This window comes from Xiphias gladius, chromosome 21, assembly GCF_016859285.1.
Source record: "Xiphias gladius isolate SHS-SW01 ecotype Sanya breed wild chromosome 21, ASM1685928v1, whole genome shotgun sequence".
NCBI classification, from domain to species: domain Eukaryota; kingdom Metazoa; phylum Chordata; class Actinopteri; order Istiophoriformes; family Xiphiidae; genus Xiphias; species Xiphias gladius.
Genome location: NC_053420.1, coordinates 9,968,785 through 9,995,259, shown reverse-complemented (window position 1 = coordinate 9,995,259; position 26,475 = coordinate 9,968,785). Strand labels below are relative to the sequence as shown.

The window sequence follows — 26,475 nt, the reverse complement described above, 5'->3', positions numbered from 1 at the left end:
TGGTGTTGAACCTTAAGCACCGAGACCCCGTCACAAAAAACTGTCCAGCTCCGATGGGTCTCCATCAGAAATATAAGGAAATTGAATCAAAATACCAAATTCCTATAATTCCTGGATGCCATTCCAGCAGATGTCCATAGCCTTTTGAAGAATAACCCAACGGTAAATATCTTATATGTACAGGACGCTATTTCTATACCATGTGCGATGTACTGGTGTGGATTTGGACAGGTGCGGAAGCAGGGGGGGGGACTTTACCTTTTAAATATCTATCAACAAATAAGGTCGGGGAATTGTTTTTCATTCAGCGAAATGCGTCCTCCAGAGACTGCAAAAAGACACCAACATATAGCCTGCTGTTCTTCCTGTGATGGATGCTCCGAGACAGTCCTCTTGCTTATCCTGGTTCTGCAACTACACACACATAAAACATTGTGGTCTGATGTTATGTCATTCCGTATATGCTGACTTTATGTTTGCCTCTAAAGATGTATTTTTAGTTGTCAATTTTCATAACCACCATAAAGGAATGTTTCTTATAACAAATCCAATGTTTTATTCTCGCCAAATACCACATAAATAAAATGTAAATTCCCATAAACAAAACCTTTTTTTAATTGTATTTAAATGTGAGTTGACGCACTACAACGATTGTATTAGGACCTCCAATCTCCAAAAAAATGAAACTGTGTATCTATATTCTTCTTTGAATATTCCTTAATTTAAAAAAAAAAAAAAAAATTAATTTAATTTTTCTCTTTTATTGTATCTATTTATTATGCATCACTTGTTTCTTATTTGTCTTGCTGCTTACCCCTGGCTCATAGCTTTAAAAAACAGAGCACTGTGTACTGTAACTCTCACTTCTTTGAGAGGAAAGTATATGATACAGACAAAATCTGCTACTTTTTACTCCACTGTATTTATCTCACAGCTGTAGCTTGTTACTAACAGTCTGGTTACTTAACTGATGAACCGGTGCTCTAATTTAGTTTGAACTAACCCAGCAGTTTTTACCTGTAGCAGTTCAACCCTCAAAAACGGATTCTTTGGGGAGAGAATAATTAACTTTAATAATTTAAAAATAAATATTTTAAGAGAGCTCTTTATTTATGTTAGCAAATTGTTTTATATTTCAAACATACCCTATGTGTTTTTTTTAAATTATCATTGCTTTTACTTTATACTATGGTTTTGTATTTTATTCTATTTTAATTTTGCATTATTTTGAATTTTATCTGCCACATTTCAGTCCTGAAATGTTTTAAATATAAAGTACTTTTGTATCTTTGTTTTGAAAAGCAGTGTATACAAAAAGTCTATCATTATTATTGTTCTTACATTTTAATATTTACATTTGTGAATGTAATACACAAGGTATTTAGACAGTTTTGTATTGCACTTATTTGACACTATTTTGGTATCACTTTGTTGATAATCTTAAAATAAACAGCCTGTATTACTAAAACAAATATGATAATTACAGAAAAGAGATTCATTTTTCGGCTAAGACGTTATATATTAAATTATCTGATTCATATAAGCAGATTTTATTTATTATAAAACATTTTATACATGCTTACAATGAGCAATTGTACAAATATATGACCAGAGAGAAGTCAAACAGGTTAAAATAAAGATACAACACAGACACACAGTTTAAGGTATAACATATGTTCTATTATCTTTGCTAAGGCTAAACTGTATGATAATAGTGAAGGTTAATAAAGTAACAGAGAGCTGACCAATTTTCTGATGTAAAATGTTGTACCTGAGAACTGAGTTTGTACAATGAACCACCACCCTTGCTAGTTTCACAGAAACACGATGTAATATTGAAATAAAGTCAACATAAGCTTCTTATGGATTAGTTTCTGTTGTTTGCCTAAAATTTTTGCCACCAATCTGGTCTAGTTTTTTAACTACAAGTCTTGCAAGTACAAGCTTTCCGCCAAGACAATAAGGATTCTATAGTTTCTGAAGTCTGCAGATTATGTTTACTGCTTAAACTTGGAATGTAATGGACATCAGGGGCCGCTGCAGGCCCTCCAGGTTCACTCTCCGTTGTGGCCTTTCAGGTCCCTTCTTATGATGTCGTTCACTGGAAAACATTCAAAAAATTTGGATGAGCAACTTTAATTTTCACAACAACGTAAAAATAATGCAAGAAGAGACGATTCCAAAGGAATTGGTCTGTTATACCTAAAGGTCTCATATGCATATTTAAAACCCCTTTGTGTGGGTTTTTTTTTTAATTTCTTATGGCATAACTTTTTGTTTGTGGAAAAAAGAGGCAATTCCAGTCAAAACTGGTGTTGCTCTCATCCCATTTATCCTCAGGTTACTCATTTGATTTATCCCAGAGTCAGGGGATTAAGCCGGCTACAAGGTAGTCTGTGTGTGTGTGTATGTGTGTCTGTGTGTGTGTGTGTGTGTGTGTGCATTTTTGTTGTCAAAGTCCGCTTTTTTTGGGTGCATCTTATGCTTTTATATGAAGGTCCACAGCAGAGAGATGAGGGGAAATTAAGACACACATAAAATCAGTCCAATGTTGACTTGCAATCTCCGCAGTGATAATGTGAAGTATTGCAATTACATTAATGTCCACAAGATGTCTCTATTGTCCTGAACATATTATTGGCAGTGGTTTCTGGACTGATCAAGGATCTCTTTCCTAACAGAAATAAGTACAGTTCTTACAAATTCATCTTTTGACAGAAAGAATAACAATATTATTAATCGATTAAACAATTAGATATAATCTCAAGAAACAATGACAAATGGTGATAATAGCATAAACATAGAAGTGTATTTTGGTTAAACTGCCTCTGATGCTCAATAAAACAGATTATCCGTAGTTTCCTTACTCCAGCCTGTGTCAGAGACAAAGGACTGCTTTTCATTTTTCTTCTTTTCCTTCTTTAGCACAGGTGTGTCTGCATATATTTGCCTGTACAATACACTTCCTGTTTCTGTCTTCCATCACAGATGTGTAAACAGAAACCTTTCCCCACAGCAAACAAGGTCAGGGTAAATTATTCGTTCTCTCACGTCATGTTGGTATTGCTTCTTTCTCCTTCATTAACTTCAAATACATAAGAAATCATAAGCTAGTTGTACACATTTATTTCAAATGAGACTGGGCCTGCTCATGAAGCTTCTGCAAGTGTACATGTTTGTGCGTGTGACAGAGTGAGAGTCAGACCGAAACAGACAGGAAAGTGGATTGAAAGGCCCAACAGAAAAACCACAAGGGAGCATTTGCAAGCGTACAGTTTCAGTGTGCTCGTATGCATTTGCAGACTGGACTGAAAATACCCATCCCCCAGGCTTCCAAATTTCTTTTTCCACCCTGTTATATGTAGAGATTTTTAAATAGTGTATTTCTTATTTTCTGGATGAAACAATCTGTCAGCTTTCTCGAGAACTTTTTAAAACCAAAAAGCCTTGGTGCGAAAGGAACGGTAGACTAGAAGCACAATCACGTATTGATTGACAGCTCCCACTCCTGACTTTGGCCTTGTCTGATCTTTTAGAAGGGCGAGGCTCGCTCAAACACTTTAGAAGGGAATAGCTCTGCATTGCGACCAGGCCGTTCAATGAGCCTGGGTCACAGAAGCCTTTGACAGCACTTCTCCACATTAAGATATGTTTTGGAACAAATTTCAACTAAAAATATTATTACAAAGTTACATACTGTAGCATCAAGTGGAAGTGCGAGTCGAGCCGTTGGTTTCCAAAAGTTACAAAAATCGTCACACACTTCTCCCCTAGTTCTGATGTTGGAAAGGTGTGAGGGATAGAGTTGATTCTGACGATGTTCAACAATCCGACCAGCATTTCTTTCACCGCACACTGACCCATTTAGCAGAACAGTATATAACAGTAATACTCACCATCCTCCAGGTAGGCATAGCTGAGGTTCTCTTGTTTGACTGTGACCCTCTCTGGAGCCTGTTCCTCGTGGTTTCCTCTACCCGGCTCCACTCTGCAGCCGGCCTTCCCCTGAGCTTGACCTTGGATGTATCTTAAAGGTGGTGACTTCCCCAGTGGCAGCGTTGTCTGCACAAAACTCTGATGTCTTGACAATAAACAGGCCTCGAATGAATCCCCGACCTGAGGACCTTCACTCAGTTTGGCCATTGGGGTTCTGGCACTGACACACTGGCTGGGAGTGGCAGGGTGGGAAACTATTGGGGAGCCACCAAGGAGGGTGGTACCACAGCTGCTGTAACATTGGTTTGCAGAGTGGTACAGCACAGGACTGTTGATCAGAGTACCGGCTCTGGCCTGGTAATAGACTGACTGATCATCCAGTGGATCAGGTGTTAACACGCAGGCTCTGGGGTCTACAGTGGCTAGATGGTAGAGTGTTGGAGAAGCATTCAAGGCTTGATGGTTGTTGTCCTGCTCCAGGTGATGGTAGAGTGACTTCATGGACAGGCCAGACAGTGTCTGATTATCTGAGTAGCCATATGAATTCAACTGATAGTCATCCAGTGGCTCTGCTTTAATGGCTGCAATATAAAAACACAGATTATCTGACCTCGCAAGATGAGTAAGATCGTATCATTAGCTCACTGATGAGACCATAAGTACAGAAGCAGAGACTCTATTGCCATGCTAGCATCTCTTTGAGGTTGTATGAGCTAAATGGTAACGTCAGCAGATAAAATGCTCACAGTGACAATGCTAACATGCTAATGTTTAGCAGGTATAAGGTTCACGGTCTTCACCAACCTTTGCGTGATACCATTCTAAAATTTTCTACTTAGCACCGAACACACAGAACAGCTGAGGCGGGTGGGAATGTCGTGAGTTTTGCAGGTATCTGGTCAAAAGCAAAGTACTGGGCAGAACTGAATTTTGACCTGATGATGGTGATAAAGGAAAAGTCACAGGATAACCAAAGTCATTAGAATTTGTCCTCTCGGGACCATGAATAGCTGAAGAAATTTTATGGCAATCCATCTAATAATTGTTGAGATATACATCTTTCTTGACCAAAGTGGTGGAGTGACCAAACGACAGACCAACATTGCCATCCATAGAGCTGCTACCATGGTTAAAAATGGTGAGTGAGTCCTAAGATGTTACAGGGACTAAGTAATTTAAGGAAAATTCAAACAATACATTTAATGATGAATAACTGTAATTTAGTTTCCCTTTCATGTATCCCCTTTTGTCATCTTCAACATCTGTTTCTACTCTCATTAATGCAGTTTTGTGTTCCCTGAAATGCTTTTTAAAATGTGCCAAACAGTGTGTCTGAATTTCAGATGGTGGAGTGGAAGATTTTCCCCCTCGAGAACAAGTGAGAGCTGTCAACCCTACGCAAAAGCCTGTGTCGTGGCTGCAGCTGATCAAGTTCTTGTGACTGGGTCTGACTTCTCATAAGACTGTAGAACATCAGTTTAAAATGAAGATCATGAAAGATCCCCCTTAGCTTCTTCTTTCTGTGTTAAACTGTCTTCAGGTTGATATGATCCTTTAATCATGTAGAAGTTAGATCTTATCTGATTAAAGTGTTTCAATTTCCTGTATGCTCTAAGTCTGACTTAATAAGGGGATGATTGACTTAGCACACATTAGCCTCTTTTCAGCAACACTACTACCAGTCTAAGGTTGAATTAATATTGATTTTTGTCCTCATTTGCTGGCATCGATGTGAATACAGAAGTCTAAATGGAGGTTAAATTTGTTGCGTGATGTCTTTCACCATGAAGTTTGTGTTGATATAGGTGAGAACGATATTTCCTCACAACACCAGCCCTGACTTTTTCTGCCAACCCCAGGGCTGGGAACTTTTAACCATTTGGACACCCTCCAGACATTCCTGTTACCCCTTTTCCTCCTGTGGTGACAGATGTGGGTTAACAGATATATACCTATCACTGGAGTGTAGATGAAGTGCTGAGGCTGACTACGTTTCTTCTTCCCATTGATGACGTAGAAGTTGACTTTGGCTGGATGGCAAATGCTCCGGTCTCGATACGGAGGGACCTCAACAAACAGCATGTTCTAGACGGGGATTGCGACACAACAGAAAAACTTGGCACTTCAGACAAACTATCATGTTTCAACAGAAAGGTGTAGGCTGGCCCATATCACTCCGCTGTGAGTGTCAGATCAAAATCAGCATAGTGGTCATAGATTTTGTATATTGCTTGCTGTTTTGAATGTGCATGAATTTTGCGCCAGACAATGTTGATGATTGAATATATCTACAAATGTACATCAAAGGTTATGTAAAATATGCAACTGCCTGCATGCATTTGTCAGCACAGATAAGCAAAAGTTAACTCACAGCTTGTGTTTTGTCTCTGTCCACAGTGGCTTCCACCTCCCAGATTTGCTGCCCGTCTGAAAGCAGAGGGAAGACAGGGTGCAGGCATTAAAGCAGTGGAAGTTTAAAACAATAGTTTGGCATTTTGGAAGATCCACCTGTTTGCTTTCTTGCTGAGAGTTAAATAAACAGATAGATACCACTCTCATTTATAGATAAGAAATATGTAGCTGCAGTCACCAGCTGGTTAGCTTAGCTTAGCATAAAGACTGAAAACAGAGGGAAACGGCTAGCCTGGCTCCGTACAAGGGTGACAAAACCAGCATGTGTACAGCTCGCTAATTAACATGTTATGTATATCTTGTCTGTTTAATCCATACAACAAACAAAGTATAAAACCAACAAGTTGCTACTGGGGTATATGTGCCAGACTACTTCGATCTTCTCATGAAACTCATGAGAAGCAAGAAACCAAATAAGTGTATTTCAGAAAATAGCAAGCTATAAAAAGCATGTTTGATCAGGTGAAAATCCACGAATTTGTAAGAAATCAGGTTATATCAATTCTGTCTTTAATTTGCAGTGAACACGTTTATACACAGACAGTGGAAAACTGGTTTCTCTTTTATGTCTTGTTTAGCGTTTCATTCCCACCTCAGTTTTTACCCACTGTTTCTGTTTACTACCCACGCTTTGAAAAAAAAAAAAAAAAAAAAAAAGCCTTTGCTCTGGGTCTGAATCTTTATCAGTCTGTCAAACCACATCCTGTTGCATGAAACCCCACACCAAGTAGCAAGGAGGCTTTACATGCAGTCAACTGTAACCATCCTGCTCTCAAATCATGTAAGCCAACAACTTTATGTGGGCAGAAGGAGCAGCAAGGAGGTGAGAAATTTCCACATTGAAATCTCCAGTAAAAGTTTAAACAAATTGTTCATTTTGTCAGTGGGGGCTGAAGGAAGGCGTGCGTCATTGAAAGTTGATGTTGCCTGGGCAATATGCAAAAAAAACTGAAAACACAAATACTATATGAGTAGGTGAACTCACTCAAGCAGGATATTTGGAGGATGTATCTGGGTGATGTACAAAATATTAGTCTATTTTTATCATAGAAACCAGTTTTGAATCCAAATATATATACATAACAATCACAGGTCGACATAAAACACACCAAAAATAGTCATAATAACTTGAAGCATTACACACTAACAGCACTATATATATTTAAGGAATTCAATTCAATTCAGTTTAGTTCAATTCATTTTTATAAATGGCGCCAAATCATAACAGAGGTTGTCTCAGGGCACTTTTCATACAGAGCAGGTCTAGACCGGAATAGCTCAACATTTGGGGAAAATACAATGATTCGCTTTTTTTTTTGAAAGTACGAAAGCAACAGCCAGTAGTCAGTGGGTTTAGTTTAGCATAAATACTGGAAACGGGGAGACGGCTAGCCTGGCTCGGCCCAAAAGTAGCAAAATCTATCTACCGGCATCTCTAAAGCTTATTAACATGGTTTATTTCCTAACTGTGAAATCAACAATTTGTGCTTTTACAGAAGGTTATATGCCAGACTATTTCTTGTCCAAGAGCATTGACTTCATGGAGTCTTGTCTGTCCCTGTGCCAAGCCAAGAAATATAACCTGTTAGTGAGCTTTGGAGGTGATGGTAGGCAGATTTTGTCAGCTGTTTTGCCCTGTTTCCAGTCTTTGTGCTAAACTAACAGGGTGATGGCAGTAGCTTTTAATTTACTGTACGGAGATGAGAGCGGTGACTCATATTACTCTCAGCTAGAAGAACAATAAGAATATTAGAGGTTAGAGTTCTGCCATCGCTTGGCCAGATGTATACCGATTTAAAAAAAGATCTTTTTCTCACCTTGTGTCTTCTCAGAGAATATCACCTTGGAGTCGGGAGTGAAATTTTGTCCAGTGAGGACCATTTGTTGACCACCGAGCACTGAGCATCGGTCCAGGTCCTGCCTCTCGACTGCAGGGAGCTCCTGAGCTGAGCGCTGGGCTGAGGAAACAGGAAGACACAGCTGTTTGAAAGACCCAGCGTGAGTAAGAAAATTTTCATGTTATGGCCAGCCTTTGTAACTTTTGGCCACAAGTGGTAATGAGATGATACTTGATGATAAAATAATAGAAGAGCTGCTCAAGCAAAAAAAAGTCATAAAGTTAGTAAACTTGTCGGCAACACAGCAATAGCTATCTAAAGTTTTCTAACATTAAACAGCATAAGCTACTGGTCATACAATCATAGCGGCAAACCCTGAGTGTACAGAATTAATTAAATGTTTCTTTTATTGCCTCTGAATTCAAATTTTCATGTGTAGGAGGAATATACATACTTTTAAGTAGCTTGAAAATGCATTAAGCTTATGCCTACACATATAAACGGTAGTATAAATAAATGGATAAAACTGCAACTTCTACAACACTAGATATCATGAACCAGCAACAGGAAGCAAAATTCAGCTTATCATGAATTAAACACTCCTTACAGCATTCAATAGGATCAGAGGCAACTTGAAGAGACACAAGCTGGCCTCCAGCTTGGGGAATGTGGACGCGAAACACCAAACGCACACGTGTGTTTTTTCGTCCGATGTCCGTCTCACCGTTCCTCAGCTCGATGTCTGCATTTCTCAGCTTCAGGATCCCGACACAGTCAATCCTGTCAAGCGAGAGAATAGACAGATAAGATGAGAAAGCGTTCTGAAATGATGCCAGAGTTCTGATGCAAAGCTCTGTTCGAAACGCTGCCGCCTTGATTTTCATCAAAACCGGCTGCAAAACTGAGATAGTCAAATTATGGTTGGCTGTAATCTGCATCAGTTTAGAATGATTAGTCACTTGTAACCTAGTTTTGTTTTTTAAACTTTTTTTCGTTTATTTTTCAGTGATCTACCATACATCAGGTTCATCGGAGTATTTCTATTTGCTGGTGTAAACACCCGCTGTCTGGTCGGTCTTTCTTGGAAAAACTCTCTGGCACACAGGAAGTGATGCGTTTCAAGTTTCCGTCAGCGGCAACAGCAACTTGTTGGGAGGAAAAATGATGAAAACCGTGTGGCTTGTATTAGCAGCAATAGCCACCGTGGCTGTGTATAGAAAGAAAGAGCACTGAATACACACCCAACGTCATAAATGTCAAATCCAAAGAAAACGGACTGACGACTGGAACGGTTTACTGTATCTGTGCATCCGTAACTATGGGAGGGACAACGCAAAAGCACCGCAGTGGCGACTGCAGATTGCTTAACAAGCATGAGGTCACATGCTACTGTTTCCAAAAAATCTTTTATCGATTGATGTTGCCTCATTCATTGCATTGGTGATTCACCCGTGACTTATTTTTGGTAAACGTGTATCCCACATCTTCCCTCTTTTACTCACACCACTCTCATGTGGTTCTTTGGCTCTAGAGGGATCTCCAGCACTTTGGTCCCATTGATCATCCTCTCCAAGCTGGGCGTGGTGACGGTCTTCCCGGTGATGCGGTGGACCTGGTAGAAGGCGTGGGGTTTCAGGAGCCTCTCGTCTGCTGTCCCTATGAAGACCTGCAGCCCCAGCGAAACCGTGCCTTGATACCCATGGAGCTGGTGAGGGCAACGAGGGCAATCAAATGCAAGCTTCACACTGAATTAAATGAACTATAATACCATTGACATGCATGACCGCAGAGAAAATCTCTTATACCTGTGGGGATGATTTCCCAGGTCACTATCTAACTGGCTTAGCGAGAACACTGCTTTGCATGGCCAATTTGTGCAACAGTGCCAGGAAAACCAACAGCGATAGCTTATTAATTAATTCCCCAGAGGAGTAAATAAAGCAGACCCATGTACCAACACTGCATGTTATGTAAATATACCTTAATTGTAGCTATTGGTGTATTTTTTAGCAACTTGAAAGAATGCATGCTTTAATAATTTGCCCTTGTGAGAGTAGTGATGTGACAGTGACATGAGGCTCTTTCTTTCATTTGCATGTCTGTCAGCTTTACATAAACACATTTTCCAGGAAATACCACCCCACATTTACAACTCTTACTTTCACTTGTACGCTTCTCTTCTACGGCACTGACAGTGACAATGATGTGAAGTGAGAGTGATGGGGTTTTTTTTTTCTTTTTTCGATTTCCTTCCTTGCATTTACACACAAAATCCCCCATTCGATCCAAGCGTGAAGCAAAAACGGCACCTGAACTTCCGGATGCCCTCCTTTGGGTGTCTTTACAGCTCCGCGGCTGCCCTCGGTCTCATAGTGAGCTCTGTGATGAGATCTGGGCTGTTGCTGAATCAGTAGTTCATACTGACTGGAGTGACTGGGCAATGGCCACTCTAAAGAGGGAAGTGGGGCCACGGACAGACCACTGGGAAAGAGAAAAAGAGGAAAATGTAAAGAAAATCCAAATGCAGAGTGTAAAAAACTATTTGTACCATATTTCATATTTCATTTTATAGTTGTCAATTAAAAGATGTACTTCATAATCTCTCATTTGTGCTTACATTTGAGCTTATCGGAAATACATAAATTGTCTGCAAGTCATAAAACAGGACAAACAACACACCTGAATGCTCCTTGATGGACTGGATGAGGAGGAGGCCACACAGCTGGGACCATATAGAAGGTGTCAGACTTGATCTCAGATCCAGACCTTCCAATCCTCTCCTGCTCAATGGCCCAGTCATAGACCTCTCCATACACACAGTCCTGTCTCTGGGCCTGCCCATGTGCACTTCGCACCACTACTGAGGGTACCACGCTGGACAGAGTGGAGCTGACACTACAGTTCTCCTCCAGGCCCTGGGAGGAGGTCCGAACTTGGGCCTGAAACTCAGGTTGGTCCTGGTATTGGTGAAGGTAGTGGGACCCCTGCTGGTCATGGGGCGAGGGAATGGGGCTGGGACTCCGGGATCGCTGCTTGACAGGAGTGCCCCCCTGACAGGAGTGGGCTGGGTCATAGGCCCGCTTTCCATGCGGCGAGGCAGAGCGGGAGCGCTGGTGGGGAAGCGGTGCAGCGGTACGTTGGTGTTGTGGCAGGAGAAAGGGCTCGTCTGTGATGCTGTTGCGGGGCGAGGCCCCTGGAGAGGACTGAGCAGAAGAAGTGTGGATGCCCTGAAGGCCCGGGCAGAGGTCTAAGGCAGACAACCCCGCGCTACAGCCAGCGCCGTTGGAGGGAGAGACGCACGGTGAAGCCACTGGAGAGTATGACTCTGCTGGCCATCCTGTGGAGGAGTTACTGCTGGCAGGGCTCACACACTCCCTGTAGGCCTTGGAGCCAGGGCTTGGCTCTAGGGTCTGCGAGCTGAGAGAGTCGCCTGACGGAGTGATCTCGATCCTGGGGCTGGGAGCGGGTATGTTCCCTGGTCTCGATGCCAGCCCCAAGGAGTCAAACGCAGCCCCTGACAGGTTTTCTGTGGAGGGGTTATGAGAGGAGGAGTTCTGGCTGGAGGCTGACTGGTCGCAGGTGGGGGCGTACGCAGTGTGATCGTTGACCACCAGCAGAGGAGGCTGGTTGTCATTCTGAAGGAGAGCACCTGGATCATCTGTCAGTAACAAAAGTAAGGATTAACGTGTGCACACGTGTTCAAAGCACCTGACTACTTGACAGTTACTACTACTTGAGATAACTCAAAGATCCCCTCCAGACACATTGAAGACATATCATTTTTGTCTGATGTGTTTTTTCCACAAGAATACATAATTACCTAATTAAATATTCTTAAAAATCACATCTGCTTCTTTGCTCTATTTGGAAAATCCAGAATCTGTGAATATACAAGATGTCTCATACTGCACTATAAAATCCGTTTTCAGGAGGCTTCAAGCTTCCTCGTCCATCTGCTGCACGTTGCATATTGGACCACGACTGGTTTTCAAACGACTTGTGATGTCAGTAAATCAGTTTGTACCTGTCTTGAACTCAGATTTAACGTGAGCACAAAAAATAATATAAAAAAAAAACAATAAAAAAAATAAAAATACAGTAAATGGGTCTGCACAGCGAGGGTCAAACATCCAAGTGAAGTGAAGCAAAACTTGCTTTTGAGCGGAAGGGGTCATTTCAATTTCAACTCCTCTTAGCAGTGAAAAAGACAGCCGTTGCCCGTTTCCCTCTGTTTTTCTACACACGTCGTGCCCTCGATCTCGCCTGCTCGACGGCAGCGAGAGGAGGATTCCGGTGTAACATCAGTGCCTGACAGCCAAGTGCTCGCTGCTGCGCCACTTAATTACAGGCTACATACGAACTCAACACGCATCCCCACTCTTTACACCAAGAAACGAGAAAAGGAGATATTCTATTCATTCTCAGGGGGAAAAAAAAAAAGAGAATAAAAAGCAGAACAATGACTGCATACATACTGTACATACCTTTGTCGCAGCCGACAGGAAAGTCTTCTCCAGTTGAGTTATAGAGAAACAGTTCGGAAAAGTCCAACTCCTCCTGACTTACGTCTTGACCCAGGCTCCCGGTGAGCCCCAGACCTCCAGAAGTCATCTCTTGCTCTGAATATATGGATTTCCTCTCGACGAGTATGTCTTTTGCGATAACTTTCTGACTCGCGCGGCGTGAAAGGCCGGATAATTAATGAAAGGGAATTAAAGAATAATAAACGGGAGGGTGTTGCAGTTTTTCTGAGATGCGTTTAAAGGATTAGAAGCTGCTCAAAAAAAAAAAAAAAAAAAATCCAGCACCGCGAGATGAAAAAAAAAAAAAGGGCGAGAGGCGAAAGACTCTTCCTGTCACTTCTGATGATGACAAGCAAAAAGGAGGCGCGGACCTGCCCACGTGTGTGTGTGTGTGTGTGTGTGTGTGTGTGTGTGTGTGTGTGTGTGTGTGTGTGTGTGTGTGTGCGCGCGCGTGTGTGTGTGTGTGTGTGTGTGTGTGCGCTGACAAGAGTGCAACTCAACCTCCTGACACGGGCTTCATTTCCTTCGGTGTGAGTCAAGAAGGGTGACAGTACATATAATAAACTATAAATTCCTAGAGGCTGAATATACAGTAGCCTGTTCTCTTTTGTAGTATTATACTGATATCGAATGATACAGGACAAATTGTGTTTAGACATTTGAGTGCATCGATTAATGTATTTATTACCAATTTTTTGTTTGTTTGTTTGTTTGTTTGTTTTTAGCTTATAGCCTTTGATTAGGATGTTTTTTCCTTTTTACATTTAGGTAGTGTGTGTCCCTACTCCCCAAATTAGTAAACACTTACATTTATTGCATCCGAGTCAGAATCAGAATCAGATTTTTTCGGCCAAGTGTGTTAACACACACAGGGTAAGCAATACAGGCAGTATACAGACAATGTACTTATTATTTACAGACGATACACAAAATACAAGCAATATACAGATTATATAAAAGACAAAACAACAAACATAAAGTGCAAAGAACAATAATGTGCATCACCTATGGGAATGAAATTGTGATGTATGAGTATTTGTACAAAGCAGTATCTGTAGATCTGAAGCAGGATGTAATAACTGTCTGAAGAAACAAGAGCACATGTGGCACAGCAGATGATACTGGTCAGCTATTTATGAGGATGATTTCATGAGGGCATGAACTGCCCCTGCCTCTGGTTTTAGAATACGGGGTTCTGGGAGGAGGTGCAAAAGTTGAAAAAGGTTGTGTCCAGGGCGTTAGGAATCTGTGATGACCCCCCATGCCCACTTCCTGGTGTCCTGGAGGTTGGGTAGAGGGAGCACCAATGATTTGTTCTGCTGTCCTCACTGTTTGCTGCAGTCTGTTCCTATCCTGGCTCAACAGCTCCTGGGGCAGACCATACTTCCTCAGTTGCTGCACAAAGTACATCCTCCGCTGGGCCTTTTAGAGGATGGAGTCGCCGTTGGTCTCCCACTTCATTCCTTGGGAAATGGTAGTTTCCAGAAACTTGAAGGTCTCCGCGGCTGTTGGATATTGCGAGGGGGAGCAGTGCTGATGGGTATCTCCTAAAGTCCACTGAGATCTCCAGAGTCCTGAGTGTGTTCAGCTCCCAGTTGCTCTGACTGCACCAGAGCACCGGCAGTTCAACCTCCCGCCAACATGGATGACCAAGACGGCACTGCCGTCGCCATCTTGGATGACCGTATTGCCGTCTGCAAACTTCAGGAGTTTGACAGCTGGGTCCTTGGAGGTGCAGTTGTTGGTGTACAGGGAGAAGAGCGGTGGGGAGAGGACACATCCCTGGAGGGCACCAATGCTGACTGTCCATATTCCGGAAGTGCTATTTCTTTGCATTTCTGGTTAGATGCTAACTGCATTTCGGTGGCTTTCTATCTTAACTCAGCCCAATGACAATAAAGTGGAATCTAATTTAATCTAGTCCAACAAAATGATTTTTAAAAATGAATATAAACTATAAAAATATAACTCAAGAAACTTGTTTGCACCAACCATAAATAAATAAATTAAAAGGTGAAAAATAAAAAATAGAAAAGTAAGTGCAAGCAGCTTTTGGCCGCTGAGTGGCAGTATTGTACAATTCACACCTGCACAGACGTTCTGTTGATGCTGATTTAAAGGGTCAGTTCACCCAAATTTTGAAAAACATTTTATTGCATATACTTTTTCACACCTACCTGTTGTAGTGTGTAGTAATGCAGATGTTATAGTTGTGGTTTTGAGATATTTGTCACAGAGATTTCTTACCTCGACCCCTTACAAAAGACCTGAACACTGAGCAGTCACTTTCAGTTCTTTCCACATTATTGTAACACTTGAAGCAATGCTTCAGTAATGTTATTTAATGATCTTATTGTATTTATCCCATAACTTTTGCATGTGAAATTTATAATATTTTCTTCCACCATATTGAAGTCATGTCACGAAGACACTGTATCTTGACTAGAGTGTGTCATCTGTTGCTGAGAGGACTGAGAGGTTGTCAGTGGCTCTATAGCTCAGTGGTTAGAGCACTGGTCTTGTAAACCAGGGGTCGTGAGTTCAATCCTCACTAGGGCCTATGTCTCCATCTAATGTTCACTAACATGTATCTGAAATATCTCTAAGCAGTTAATTAAAATGTATACTTTGGTCTCCATTGTACAAACTGGAAAAAAGAATTGTTCCTTTTACACCGGATGATCTGCAAAACTCTCAGCGAGCACCTTTTATATTTTTTTGGTAGAAAGTATTTCCTTTGGAAAAAAAAACAAAAAACCATAAACTAAAAGCATGCCATAAAAAAATCCTTTGTAAGTTGAATGCACCTATTGTAAGTTTATTTGGACAAAAGCACTTTCCAGTTTCCGTGTAATGTAATTATCGATAGAGTTAAGTGAACAACAAATTTCTTTTACCCAACCTTTTAAATGATTACAGAATCTTAAAATTTGAATTGACAGAAAAGTTTTTTTCATTCATCTCGGCACTCTTGAATGGTCAGTACACATAATTACATATAAATTATATTTTTATTTATATAATTGAGAAATCTGAGCAAATCTTTAATGAAAATATGTACCCCTATGACATCAATGATATAAATATGATTAATAATTCATGAGAAACTTTGGTTACTTGTTAGTGTCTATGAAGATTTTTATCCTGTTGAATTGTCTTGATTTATTAACCTCAATGATGTTTTGCCTTTCATGCACGAGGCTTTATCAGCTCTCCTGGCTGGTGAGGCCTCGTGGATTTGACTGTCAGGCCGAGGCATTTTAACCCCTTCACGTGCTGATGTCACCTGAGGTCACATGTGAGTGTTTAGGTCACATGTGACTCATGTGAGAGTCGTCAGCGTCGCATGGATCAAGGTGGGGATTGGTGTGTAACTGCCAGGGAGGGGATATCAGGAAAACAAATGTGAAATGCCGAGAAGTGGTGTTTCTTATCTCTTGAAAGCCACTTTCAAACCGTGAGTCCTCTCTCTCCGGGATGTGTACACTGTTGTCCTCAGGAGAGCATCCCTTGAGTAGCGGTGGAAGAAGGTTTACTTTTCATTCCAAATATAGTAGAAGTACAAGTTCCTTACCTCATAACTCACTTACCAACATAACCTAACCCATTAACCTCAGCATACAGTAACAGTAGAAAATTATATTGTGTTACTGGATTTTGAGATTGTAGGATTTGGTTACTATAATTAGACACATATTAAGACTTATTGATTATGAACCAAGGGGTGATGGATTAAATAAGGTTTAAAACAAAATACAGGGTGCACAGTGACAGGGCCCGATATTACATTGTTTTTCTTGAATCCACAAATAGTATATCCATATTTCTTATCTTTATTCACCAGATATGTGCAGTGCTCGGTTATAAAGATACTGTGACCTGTCGGTCTCACCGTTCTGCCTTTATAGCACTGACTGGCTCTCGCAGTGAGAAGCGAGCTATTAGTGGCTCTATAGCTCAGCTTTTTGAGCACTGGTCTTTTAAACCAGGGGTCAGGAGTTTGATCCTCCCTGGGGCCTCAGCTTCACTTTAAGAGCAGATGCTGAACTGTTAATAGTAAAGTCACAGATTTGTTCCCATTAGCAGCTGTATCTATAAATATGCTTGGCTTATGCAATTTACTCGCTCATTTGTGTTGCTACTTGCTCAAAATATAAAAGAAAAGGCTGATAATTGTATCCATGAATACATAATATCATCCATCTACATTCTTAAAACATTATGCCTCTGCTTTGCCGATGCAATTCATCACCTACACTAGTGTAGGGTTTTCCAGCCTATTTTTGGGGTCAGACGAGCACTGCAACAATTTTCCTCTTACCAAGTTTTTTGTGCTTGCAACATGAGTTCCTTAAAGGACCAGTGTGTGGGATTTAGTGGCATCTAGTGGTGAGGTTGCAGATTGCAACCAACTCAATACCCCCCCCCCCTTCGTAGGCGTGTTGAAGAACCTACTATGGCCTTTAGGTTAACGTAAAAACGTGAAAAGCCCTCTCTAGAGCCGGTGTTTGGTTTGTCTGTTCTGGGCTACTGTAGGCTCCGTGGAAGAGGACCCGCTGAGTGTGTAGGTATGAGGGGCTCATTCTAAGCAAACGAAAAACACAGTGTTTCTTAGTTTCAGGTGATTATACACTAATGAAAAAAAATAATTAGGAATATTATATTCTATTTCTGCCCAACAGAGCCACATAAATCCTACACACTGGTCCATTAAAGTCTTCTGTTCTTAAAATAAGTCAAAGAATCTACCAACCCGTGCACTGACAATATTTCTCCTTGTTTCCTGTGTAATTAAACCATCAATGGCTGAAAACCCACCTTTTCAGGCTGCACCTCGTCACCCCATGCCAGCACTTACATCTCAGCTTTTTAAAACACAAAACAGACTTGCGATGAGGGCTCTCTTACACACTTTTGCAGTTTATTTCGTCGAGCTGAACAGCTCTTGTTCCTTCACTTTTGGACAAGAACGCCAAATGAATACAATTCCATGTGATATGTATTTTCTTAAAATGAAGTTTATGTTCTCCTCATTCTACAGCAGTAACTTGCCTTTTTCTTTCTCGTTTCAACACACACACACATTTTTTGAAAGTTTTTGAAACAAGTGCATGCACCTGCAGTTTTCCGCTTGTTTTAAGAAAATTATAGGAGTTAGTTATAGAAGGAAATAGACTTGCTAGGGTGGCAGTTTTTTAACAGTGATGATTAAAGGGTTAAAATTTGTATTTTTTTCAAATCTGTCAACCATCACTAAGCTGAGATGGTGAACATGGTAAACATTATACCTGCATAAAATCAGTATGATAGTACTGTCATTGTGAGCATGTCCCTGCTAGCATTTAGCTCAAAGCATTGCTCTGCCTAAGTAGAGTCTCACAGAGCTGCTGGTGTAGTTAGTCTGTTAGTCGTGTTTCTTGTCAAATACTGGATACTTTGACTTTTTCAGGCCTTTGAAATCCATCAAGTGACACAGTCTGAGAAAAAAAAAAACCATTAACTCACGTCCGCACTGAGGCCAGAACCTGTCACAAGTAGACATCTCTTCATTTTAAAGTGTCACAGTAGTGACACTACCATAAAAAATCTAAAGAAAGCAGAGCTTGTTTACATGCTAAACTAAGCGTTTTAATTTTTTATTTAGCTCCGTTTCTTGAGCCAAAAAACAAATGCTAAAATCCCCCAAAGACTTTAATACCAAGTCTTGGCACTCAACCAGTTTGAAAAATTAGCACAGGCTGTGTTTCTTTAATACATTTATTACTGTATTTATTTCAATGAATAAAATATGTCTCTACATAAAACAATGTACATTATTATAATATTATAATTGCACTTTATAAACACAATGAAAAACAAACATATGACCTACATATATATATATATATATATATATATATATATATATATATATATATATATAATATAAGTTATTAAACAAGGAAAAGCATATAGTTAATAGTTTGACATCTACATACACATGTCTGAGATGAGGACATTACATTAAGATATGCAAACAGCTGCCTTGGTACAACATTCAATTTGTACATTACAACTGGTATTTTGGTCAGTCATTAACAGCCATAAGTAAAAGTTTAAAACAAGTTTGAGGTATTTATGGCATCATTACATGTATAATAATTTCTTTGTCTTTTTGTTCTATTTACAGAGCAGCAATACAGGGAGTCACTGGACTGTCAGGGCCATGGCAACAGAGGTATCGTCTTTCTGTTACTATGTCCAGAAGAGTTGAATATGGAGCCTGAGAGGGAAGGGAAAGAAGAAATAATTAATTGGTGTGAATGCTCAGTTTTGAATGATCAAACCAGATTAAACATAAGAAAGAAATATCAGACTCAAGGAAATAGTTCAACATTTTGGGAAATACAGTTGGTTGCTTTCTTTCTGAGAGTTAGAAGAAAAGATTGATACCACTCTCATGTCTGTGTGGTATATATGAAGCTATAGCCAACAGCCAGTTAGCTTGGCTTAGCACAAAACTGACAACTGGGGAAACAGTTATGTTATGTGCCTGGGTTTCTCTTGGCTTCGACCCATAACTAGCTGGAGATCCAGTTTTGCCTCTCACCTCATCTCCTGATGAAGGCGACCGGCAGTTCTCTGTTGGGAACCAGCAGTCCCGAATGGATCACGTCGAGCGGCTCATTATCTGTAGCCACAATCTCATAGTCTCGGACCAACTGTAAGAGAGCCAAGCAAAACTCAATTGATCATGTCAATTAAACTCTTAAGATGCTCGTGTGACGAAAAACTTATGTGGTGTTTTATGAATCCCAGTTGACTGGGTCTATAAACTGAACTCAGCTGAACTTCTGTCTCATCTTACCCAGCACATGGCCAGCTGCAGCTGCAGCTCTGCCAGCCGCCGGCCGATGCACATCCTCTTTCCGATGCCGAAGGGAACGTGAGCAAAGGGGTTGATGGTGCTATTCTCTCGCAGCCAGCGCTCAGGTTTGAACTGCTTCCCGTCGTCGAAGTACTCCTCATTGGAGCCCAGTGCGTGGCTGTTTATCATTAAAACGGTCTGTAAATGGAGGAAAATAACAATTAAATCAGTGTTTTTTTTAAAGAGTTTTATGGATATTACTCAAAAATTACAAGTACAGTAGCAGAATTCTCGAAATTTCCTTAAGAGAAATTAAATAGATAATACAGTAGATTACATGACTAAAGACCAATAAAGACCTTGTAAATCTGATCCTTCCATACAGTTTGCTGAATTGAAAATGCCATGTTTGAGTTGCTCCATTCAGACTTTGTACTGTACTTGAGCAGGTTTTTCTAGCATTCTTCATTAATGCATCAGTAAAATCTAAATTAATACAAGACTGTAATCTCCTCATGTCAGGTGTATGGTAACTAAGAACTAAGCCACTTACTCCTTTGGGAATGGCATAATCTCCCAACACAGTGTCTTTGTCCAGGGTCCTGCTGGTGAATGGAACTGATGGCGATAACCTGTAAGAATTCGAAAAAAAAAAGGACATGGGAATATGGCCTCAGTGACGCTTTAGTATAGCATGACACACATGTTTAAGCTCTTTAACGGGATCTAAACACACTCCTATGTTTTTCACAGTGCAAGATGAGGTGAGATATAATCTCAAGTCGGAGGTAATTTACATTCCCTGGATGATGTGGTTATGGTATAAGCCCTAAATAAAATGTTACACAACTTGTGACTGCATGAGAAGAAAGGAGAGAATGGACTGTATAGGGGGTAGGAGGTGATTTGAACGTGACCACGCGGTAGATTTTGAACCTGGGACCACTGCTTGTCATGACACCGTATCTCATGAAGCTTGTTTTTGAGCCAGTCATGTGTGTGAGTTTTCCCTCTTAATCTCCACGGTACTGGTACTGGTCATGATGCAGCCACTGAGTCTGATTCGAAACTGCTGACTGTTTAGATAAATTAAATTTATCAGTAGATGTTTTGTCATGTCAGCTACAAGCATTTTTAACTTGATCATATATATACATACATATAATTATATACATGCATATATATATATATATATATATGCTGTTTATTTCCTGCATTTATGTACATCAAAACAATCCAGCAAACAAAAAAATTAGGACAAAATAGATTATTGTGATTTTCATAAAATTGGTAGTATAACAAAAAATACTAAACCTCTGTATTGTTAATGGACTAATTCTAAGTCATTTTTAGTTTCCCTCGTGTATACCTAAAACCTTCTGATAGATGATGTCGTATTTGCATCTTTACTGCAAAGACCACTTTGCTTTGCTGCCTTATCTTTGACTGATGTTCAAATTGGCGTCTTTCTAGGGGCATTATTACTGTAAATAAAAATACCAACCGAAAAAAATAAGTTGGAAAATTCTTTTATTTGTCCCTGAGTAGTGTCTGCAGGCATTCCTTTCGGGCTCCATACAGCCCGTCTGTTGCCTGCCAGGTGAAACCTAGGGCAAGAAGTAGGTCACCAAGCATTCGCTGCTGCTGCTTTCTAAGCTTATTGCTGTGAGCGCACCATAATAACTGAAGTCGACATGTCCTGCCTCACTTTTCCCTTTGGAAATTACGCCCTTGCTCATAACGCAACTGTAGTAGCAGCCAGGAGCAGCTTTGTGTAGCTGTTTTATTTTTCCATCTTGAACCTGTTGTACTGTACCTCATAGACTCCTTGAGGCAGGCTTTGAGGAAGGGCATGCTCTTGATGTGCTCTCCACAAGGGTCCTGGTCAGGAGGCACCACCTCTCTAATCTCCTCCAGCAGCTTCCTCTGGGCGCCAGGGTTACGTGACAGGTTGAAAATAGCCCACAGCATACTGTTGGCGGTCTGAGAAACATAAACACAGAGAGAGAGAGAGAGAGAGGGAAGGAGGCAGAGAGGAAGTGTCACTTAGTGAGGCAGCTACTCTAAGTGCATTCCTCAGTGGGGTCCTGAAAGGCGCTGAGGAATGTTTGAGGTTCCTCAAAGGCTCCTCAGTTACATCTGCACCACATTCATTTTCTGCTTCTGAAGCACTGTAACTGCAGCACCTGTTTGTTTTAGTGGCTGAGCAGTTTTTTTTTTTTTTTTCTTTCCCCACTTGAAGGAAAATAGGCGAAAGGTAAAACATTTAAAAGGTTAACTCGTGTTCATGACTAAATGGTGGTGTGCTTCACCCATGTGATCATCTGATTTTTCTTTAAGAGCATAAAACATACATAAAACGTACATAAACCAAAAGCTGGAATAGGCAGAGATAGCTTTAAAGGGAGAGTTTGACATGTCGGGGAAACATGTTTATTTGTTGTCTTGCAAAAAGTTAGATGAGAAGAATGATACCAGTCTCAGATACAGTACCGGACCGTTAAAAATAAGGCTACAGTCAGCAGCTGTTAGCTTAGCTTAGCATAAAGACTGGAAAGAAGGGGGGACTGCTAGCCTAGCCCTGTTCGAAGGCAAAGATCTCTAATTAACCTGATGTTTTTACTTTTTGTACGGATCAAACAACTAAGAAATAATATGTTGACTGGGGAGCTTTTAGAGTTGCTGATTTTGGCAGATTTTGTTACCTTTGGACAGAGCCGGGCTAGCTGTTTCCCCAGTTTGTATGCTAAGCTAAGCCAACCGGCTTCTGGCTGTAGCCTCATATCGAATGAACAGATACGAGAACGGTATCAATCTTATCTGAATGAAACATATCTCTTTGTAGTGCAACATATTGCTCACCGTCTCTACTCCTCCAATCTGCAGCTCTGTGATGGCCGCGTACAGCTCCTTCTTTGAAAGGCAGCTGTGGTGTAAGATGTCACCGATTAAATCATCAGGGGCTCTGATGGCGTTCCTCTTCAACTTCTTGTCGATGTAGACTTTGGCTGAGGGACCACAAAAAAGTAAAGCTGTAAACGTACTGATCTCCTTTTTTACAGCTAATATAACAGTAGTAACATGCTTGTAGTCTGGATTAAGTTCTGTCAGCATTAAGGCACTTATCTGTTTACAGTTCATGAGAAAACTAGTTGTATGCCCCCGCCAACCGGTCAGTTCGCAGTTTACATCCATGTCAGACCAGACTCACATAATATATGTAGTGAAGACTTTGAAGGAATTTAATGAAAGGTATTAAGTGTATTTTGTCTGGTGTTTTGTCGTTACATGACATGTTATCCATGCGACCTGAATCATGTGAGACTGCAAGGCACCAGCGATGCCTCGCTAACGGTACTGCCGTTCCAGTGGCACTTGTTTGATCCCTGACTGTTTATGTGGGTGATAAGCTTATAAGGGCTGAGCATCATTTAAATCACCTAACACAAAAACAAACTAAAATGACTAGATGACTGACTTATGGTCTGCTGCAACTAAAAATACACAAAACAAATGATAAAAAACTACATCACTCACGCTCAGACTCCCTACAAGTACTTTTTGTCACCAAGTGTCAAGAAAAGTGTGTGTTTCTGTTTGTATTTTTGGTGAGAGGTCGTAAGCAGCGCAGCCAGCATCATTTTCTTTCTCCCTTGATGTTCCACCCCCACCTCCTGCTGATACAAATATTTGGCAGATTTCTCCCTCTTAGGTCACGCGGTTTACTACAACTCTGGCTGACGTGTACCCAGAGTGCCAAGTACACAAAACACCAAAGCACCCTGTTCCAGTTCCCTCTGTGCTTTCCTATCTATCGTCTGAATGACGTATGAGAGACACTGAAATTTCTTAAGTCATTTTGCGTGTTGTCACCACACATTTTTTGCTTTCCGTGTGTCACTTTGCACCACGTCATTTCTCTGCTGACTTACCCCCTAACCCTAAACCTGACTAAAATGGCGTTAACTGACAAAGCTTAAAATGGGTAGACGAGACACGTGAAACGTCCTTGAAAGTGACGTGCCACTTACACGCCATCCCGTGATATCACGCAGCTCAGACTGGCTTGTAAGCCGCAGCAGAACAAACTGAACCAGAACTTTGTGAAATGAGAGTAATCTGTTAGGGGCGGGGGGGGGCTGTATTGGTGTTGGTTTGTGGTGTAGTATAAACTTGTGTCTGTGTTTGTACCTGTGCTGAAAATGCGGTCCCATGCCGCCGTGTGGTCCTGCCATGTCTTGGTGTTGAGGCTCTTGTGGAGCTCCACAGGTGTGACCATCATCATCCCAAATGTGCTCATCATCTGCAGAGAAACACAAAGTGACAGAGGGGACAGAGCGAGAGAGAGAAAAAGATTAGGTGTTAAACGTAATCCCCATCACCCTCACTGAAAATCTTTGATTATATCTTTTTCAAGGTCTTCTGCTTTTTCTTGCACCCACTGCCCTGTGGGACCTTTCCGAGCCTTCACTTATCATCTCTTGACTGCGGATGATATTGGTTTGCCCCAGTAAATCCCAGTAAGCACAGCGAGACCGGCTGCAGTTCAGCTGACCTCGGCTTCAGGTGAACCTGATGAACTACGCCGTCTCGGCCGACCTCATTGTCTCACAGATCCTCATGTGTCCTGTCCTACAGTAGCTGCACGCTGTCGCCATGAGAGGAATAATAACAAGCCTTACTCACTGTTTTCACAGCTGTGATGAAGTTCATGGCCTCCTCGTTGACTTTCTCCTGCAGCAGACCAAATCTCTTGTCATAGAGGACGAGACAAATGGCTGAAGGACAAAAAAAGAGCAAAGAGTGCGTTTCAGAACTTGAGTTCAATGTATGTACAGGTTCAGAAAGATGTTTGATTTGGACAGAATCTGAAGAGAATGACTTTTCAGTTTAATATTTCTATAGACATAATTGTGTATATATTGTAAACTATGCAGAAATTATTTTTTGAAGTTAGGGGTCACAAAATGATATACAAGCAGTTATGACAGCATACGACAAAATAATGAATAGTAAAGCTGAAATGATTAGTCTATAAATCTTTTAGTTGAGAATCAGAAAATTTATCGGCAACTATTTTGATAATCAAAAACTCGTTTAAGTTGGGGTTTAAGTAAAAATACCAAACGTTCCTTGTAGTTCCAGCTTTGTCTTATTATGTGATAGTAAATTAATTCTCTTTGGGTGTTCGACTGTGGGTCAGACAAAATAAGACTTTTAAAATGACACCTGGGGCTTTAGAAAGCTGTGACTGGCATTTTTTAAAATCGTTTTTTAGACCAAACAACGAATTGAGAAAATAATCAGCAGATTAATTGGTCATAAAAATCCTCGTTAGTTGTAGTCTTAACGAATAATCGAACAAAAAAAAAAAAAAGCCGGACTTACTCTCAAACGACCACTTATTCAGTTCGAAGTACAAGTCTTCAATCTTCCCACTGACGTTTATTTTTCCAATTCTGCCAACGAAATCCACCAGCACCTGTTTTTTTTACCGGAAGAAAGTGTCAGTCGCCGATCGCGAATTTCCCCAAAACTAAAGGCAAGTAAAACGTAACTAAAGGCCATTTTACATGCGTGAGAATCCTACCTCATTTATTTTGCCATCAAGCTTCACCACCTCCGTCGGTTTCATGAGTTTCTGCTGAAAAGCGCTCCGCACTCTCTGCCAGTCTTTCCCCTCCCTGCAAAACAGCAGTTTGGACCCCCGTCCTCAGTGGGCTTCAATCTAAAACACTTCAGTTGTGTCCCTGCTTCCACTTCAAGCTGCTTCCTGATGAGTTATGGTCTTTTTTTTTTTCTCTTTTTAGTTATCGGTGAAGGAATCGAGAGCCTACTTACAGGATGAGGAGTCCGTACGCCTCGTCTCTCAGGTCCCTGTATGCTTTCCAGGGTTTGATCTCCAGTCTCTGGGGGTAACTTCCCTCCTTCCTATACAGCGCCTCCAGCAAGCAAGGTGCGCCGATGTGCACCGACTCAAAGGAGCCCAGCTTCATCCGGAAGATTTTACCGAATTTCTTATGATAATCAACCTAAGACAAGATTTCATTTGTCAGACGAATCTAATTTACATTAAAACACCTGATTGTGGCATTGACTGAAAAAGGGTAGGCTGTACTACGGTGCAAAAAAAACAACAAAAAAAAAAACAGACAACGAGAGAACAAGTTTATGATGATACTGTACCAGTGCCTCGTGCTGTCTCGTCAGACCTCCTTTGCGCAGGAGTTCAACCAGACTGCCGACCAGGGGCCAGTTGGTGGGTCCCGGGATCGCGTCCAGACTGTGCGCTCTGGTGGCAGCGTGGGGGCACGGCGCAGCCTCCGCAGCATCCTTCTCCTCCAAGACGCACACCGAGGATGTTGGTTTGAAGTGCTGCAGCCCCACAGACTTCTTCTTCAGCAGCTCAACAATCTGGGGAACTTTTTGGATCTGCGCCCTCATCCTCAAATCCGTATCTTTGTTTAAGAAAAAAAAATGAAATGCAGAATACTAATCCTAAACTAGTGTTTAGCAGCAGCTCTTCTTTATTATCGTGGGGGGTTTCTCGTTTCTTGGAAGTGTCACACCTTAGGGCATTATATATACCCTAAGAGTGTTTATTCCTGCAGTGCACCGAACCAATCAGGGACCGGTCCTGCATGGTGTGGCAGTCGAGCCCACCATTCATTTATGGATCCACGTTGAGAGGATCGTATGACCCCAGATAGATCGAGGAAGCCCCCCCCCCCACACACACCCAGCCCCCGCTCTTTATAAATAAACACACAGGCCACAGTGGAGGTGACGCGGTTCGCTTGAACCGTGTTTCAGAGCGTCCTGCGCCATTGGAAGAACCGAAACTTTGGCAAAGCAAATACTACTGCCACACTTCGGCACCGTGGGCAAATATTTGACAGATTGCAGGTTGCGTGTGTGT

General features: G+C 41.2%; 2 protein-coding genes and 1 non-coding gene across 4 annotated transcripts; 1 reads left to right on the top strand and 2 right to left on the bottom strand.

Annotated features, from left to right (window-relative positions):
- Positions 1-1,402: 1,402 nt before the first annotated feature.
- LOC120783400 (nuclear factor of activated T-cells, cytoplasmic 2-like) lies at positions 1,403-12,944 on the bottom strand. 2 transcript variants are annotated; one of them, XM_040116379.1, is made up of 10 exons: positions 12,671-12,944; positions 10,866-11,835; positions 10,496-10,667; positions 9,689-9,891; positions 8,794-8,966; positions 8,166-8,306; positions 6,308-6,363; positions 5,889-6,021; positions 3,897-4,517; positions 1,403-2,101 (listed from the first exon to the last, which is right to left on the bottom strand). In XM_040116379.1, the coding sequence occupies exons 1-10, from the start codon at positions 12,795-12,797 to the stop codon at positions 2,055-2,057; spliced, it is 2,643 nt and encodes an 880-aa protein (XP_039972313.1). In that variant the 5' UTR covers positions 12,798-12,944; the 3' UTR covers positions 1,403-2,054. The 2 variants fall into 2 exon arrangements, with proteins under 2 accessions (XP_039972313.1, XP_039972312.1); XM_040116378.1 differs by having other exon boundaries at positions 1,404-2,101; positions 10,866-11,844.
- A 2,252-nt stretch (positions 12,945-15,196) lies between these two features.
- Positions 15,197-15,269, top strand: trnat-ugu. The gene has a single exon. It is a non-coding gene; the product is annotated as a tRNA-Thr (tRNA).
- A 3,350-nt stretch (positions 15,270-18,619) lies between these two features.
- Positions 18,620-26,261, bottom strand: LOC120783454 (1,25-dihydroxyvitamin D(3) 24-hydroxylase, mitochondrial). Its single transcript, XM_040116493.1, has 12 exons — positions 25,743-26,261; positions 25,398-25,588; positions 25,147-25,240; positions 24,945-25,038; positions 24,243-24,334; positions 23,748-23,859; positions 22,419-22,564; positions 21,373-21,539; positions 20,110-20,188; positions 19,557-19,754; positions 19,299-19,410; positions 18,620-18,971 (listed from the first exon to the last, which is right to left on the bottom strand). Exons 1-11 carry the CDS (start codon positions 25,998-26,000, stop codon positions 19,300-19,302), a joined length of 1,542 nt encoding a protein of 513 aa, XP_039972427.1. The 5' UTR covers positions 26,001-26,261; the 3' UTR covers positions 18,620-18,971; position 19,299.
- Positions 26,262-26,475: the final 214 nt, after the last annotated feature.

Excerpts from the sequence above, each read along its gene's own strand:
- LOC120783454 (XM_040116493.1), bottom strand. The coding sequence starts at position 26,000 with ATGAGGGCGCAGATCCAAAAAGTTCCCCAGATTGTTGAGCTGCTGAAG. Across the intron at positions 24,335-24,944 it reads GAATAAGTGGTCGTTTGAGA|CCATTTGTCTCGTCCTCTAT; the intron begins GTAAGTCCGGCT and ends TTTGTCCTTCAG. Across the intron at positions 20,189-21,372 it reads TGCCTCAAGGAGTCTATGAG|GTTATCGCCATCAGTTCCAT; the intron begins GTACAGTACAAC and ends GAATTCTTACAG.
- LOC120783400 (XM_040116378.1), bottom strand. The coding sequence starts at position 12,797 with ATGACTTCTGGAGGTCTGGGGCTCACCGGGAGCCTGGGTCAAGACGTA. Across the intron at positions 8,307-8,793 it reads CTCTGATCCTATTGAATGCT|CCCAGCGCTCAGCTCAGGAG; the intron begins GTAAGGAGTGTT and ends CTGTTTCCTCAG. Across the intron at positions 2,102-3,896 it reads CTATGCCTACCTGGAGGATG|TGAACGACATCATAAGAAGG; the intron begins GTGAGTATTACT and ends AATGTTTTCCAG.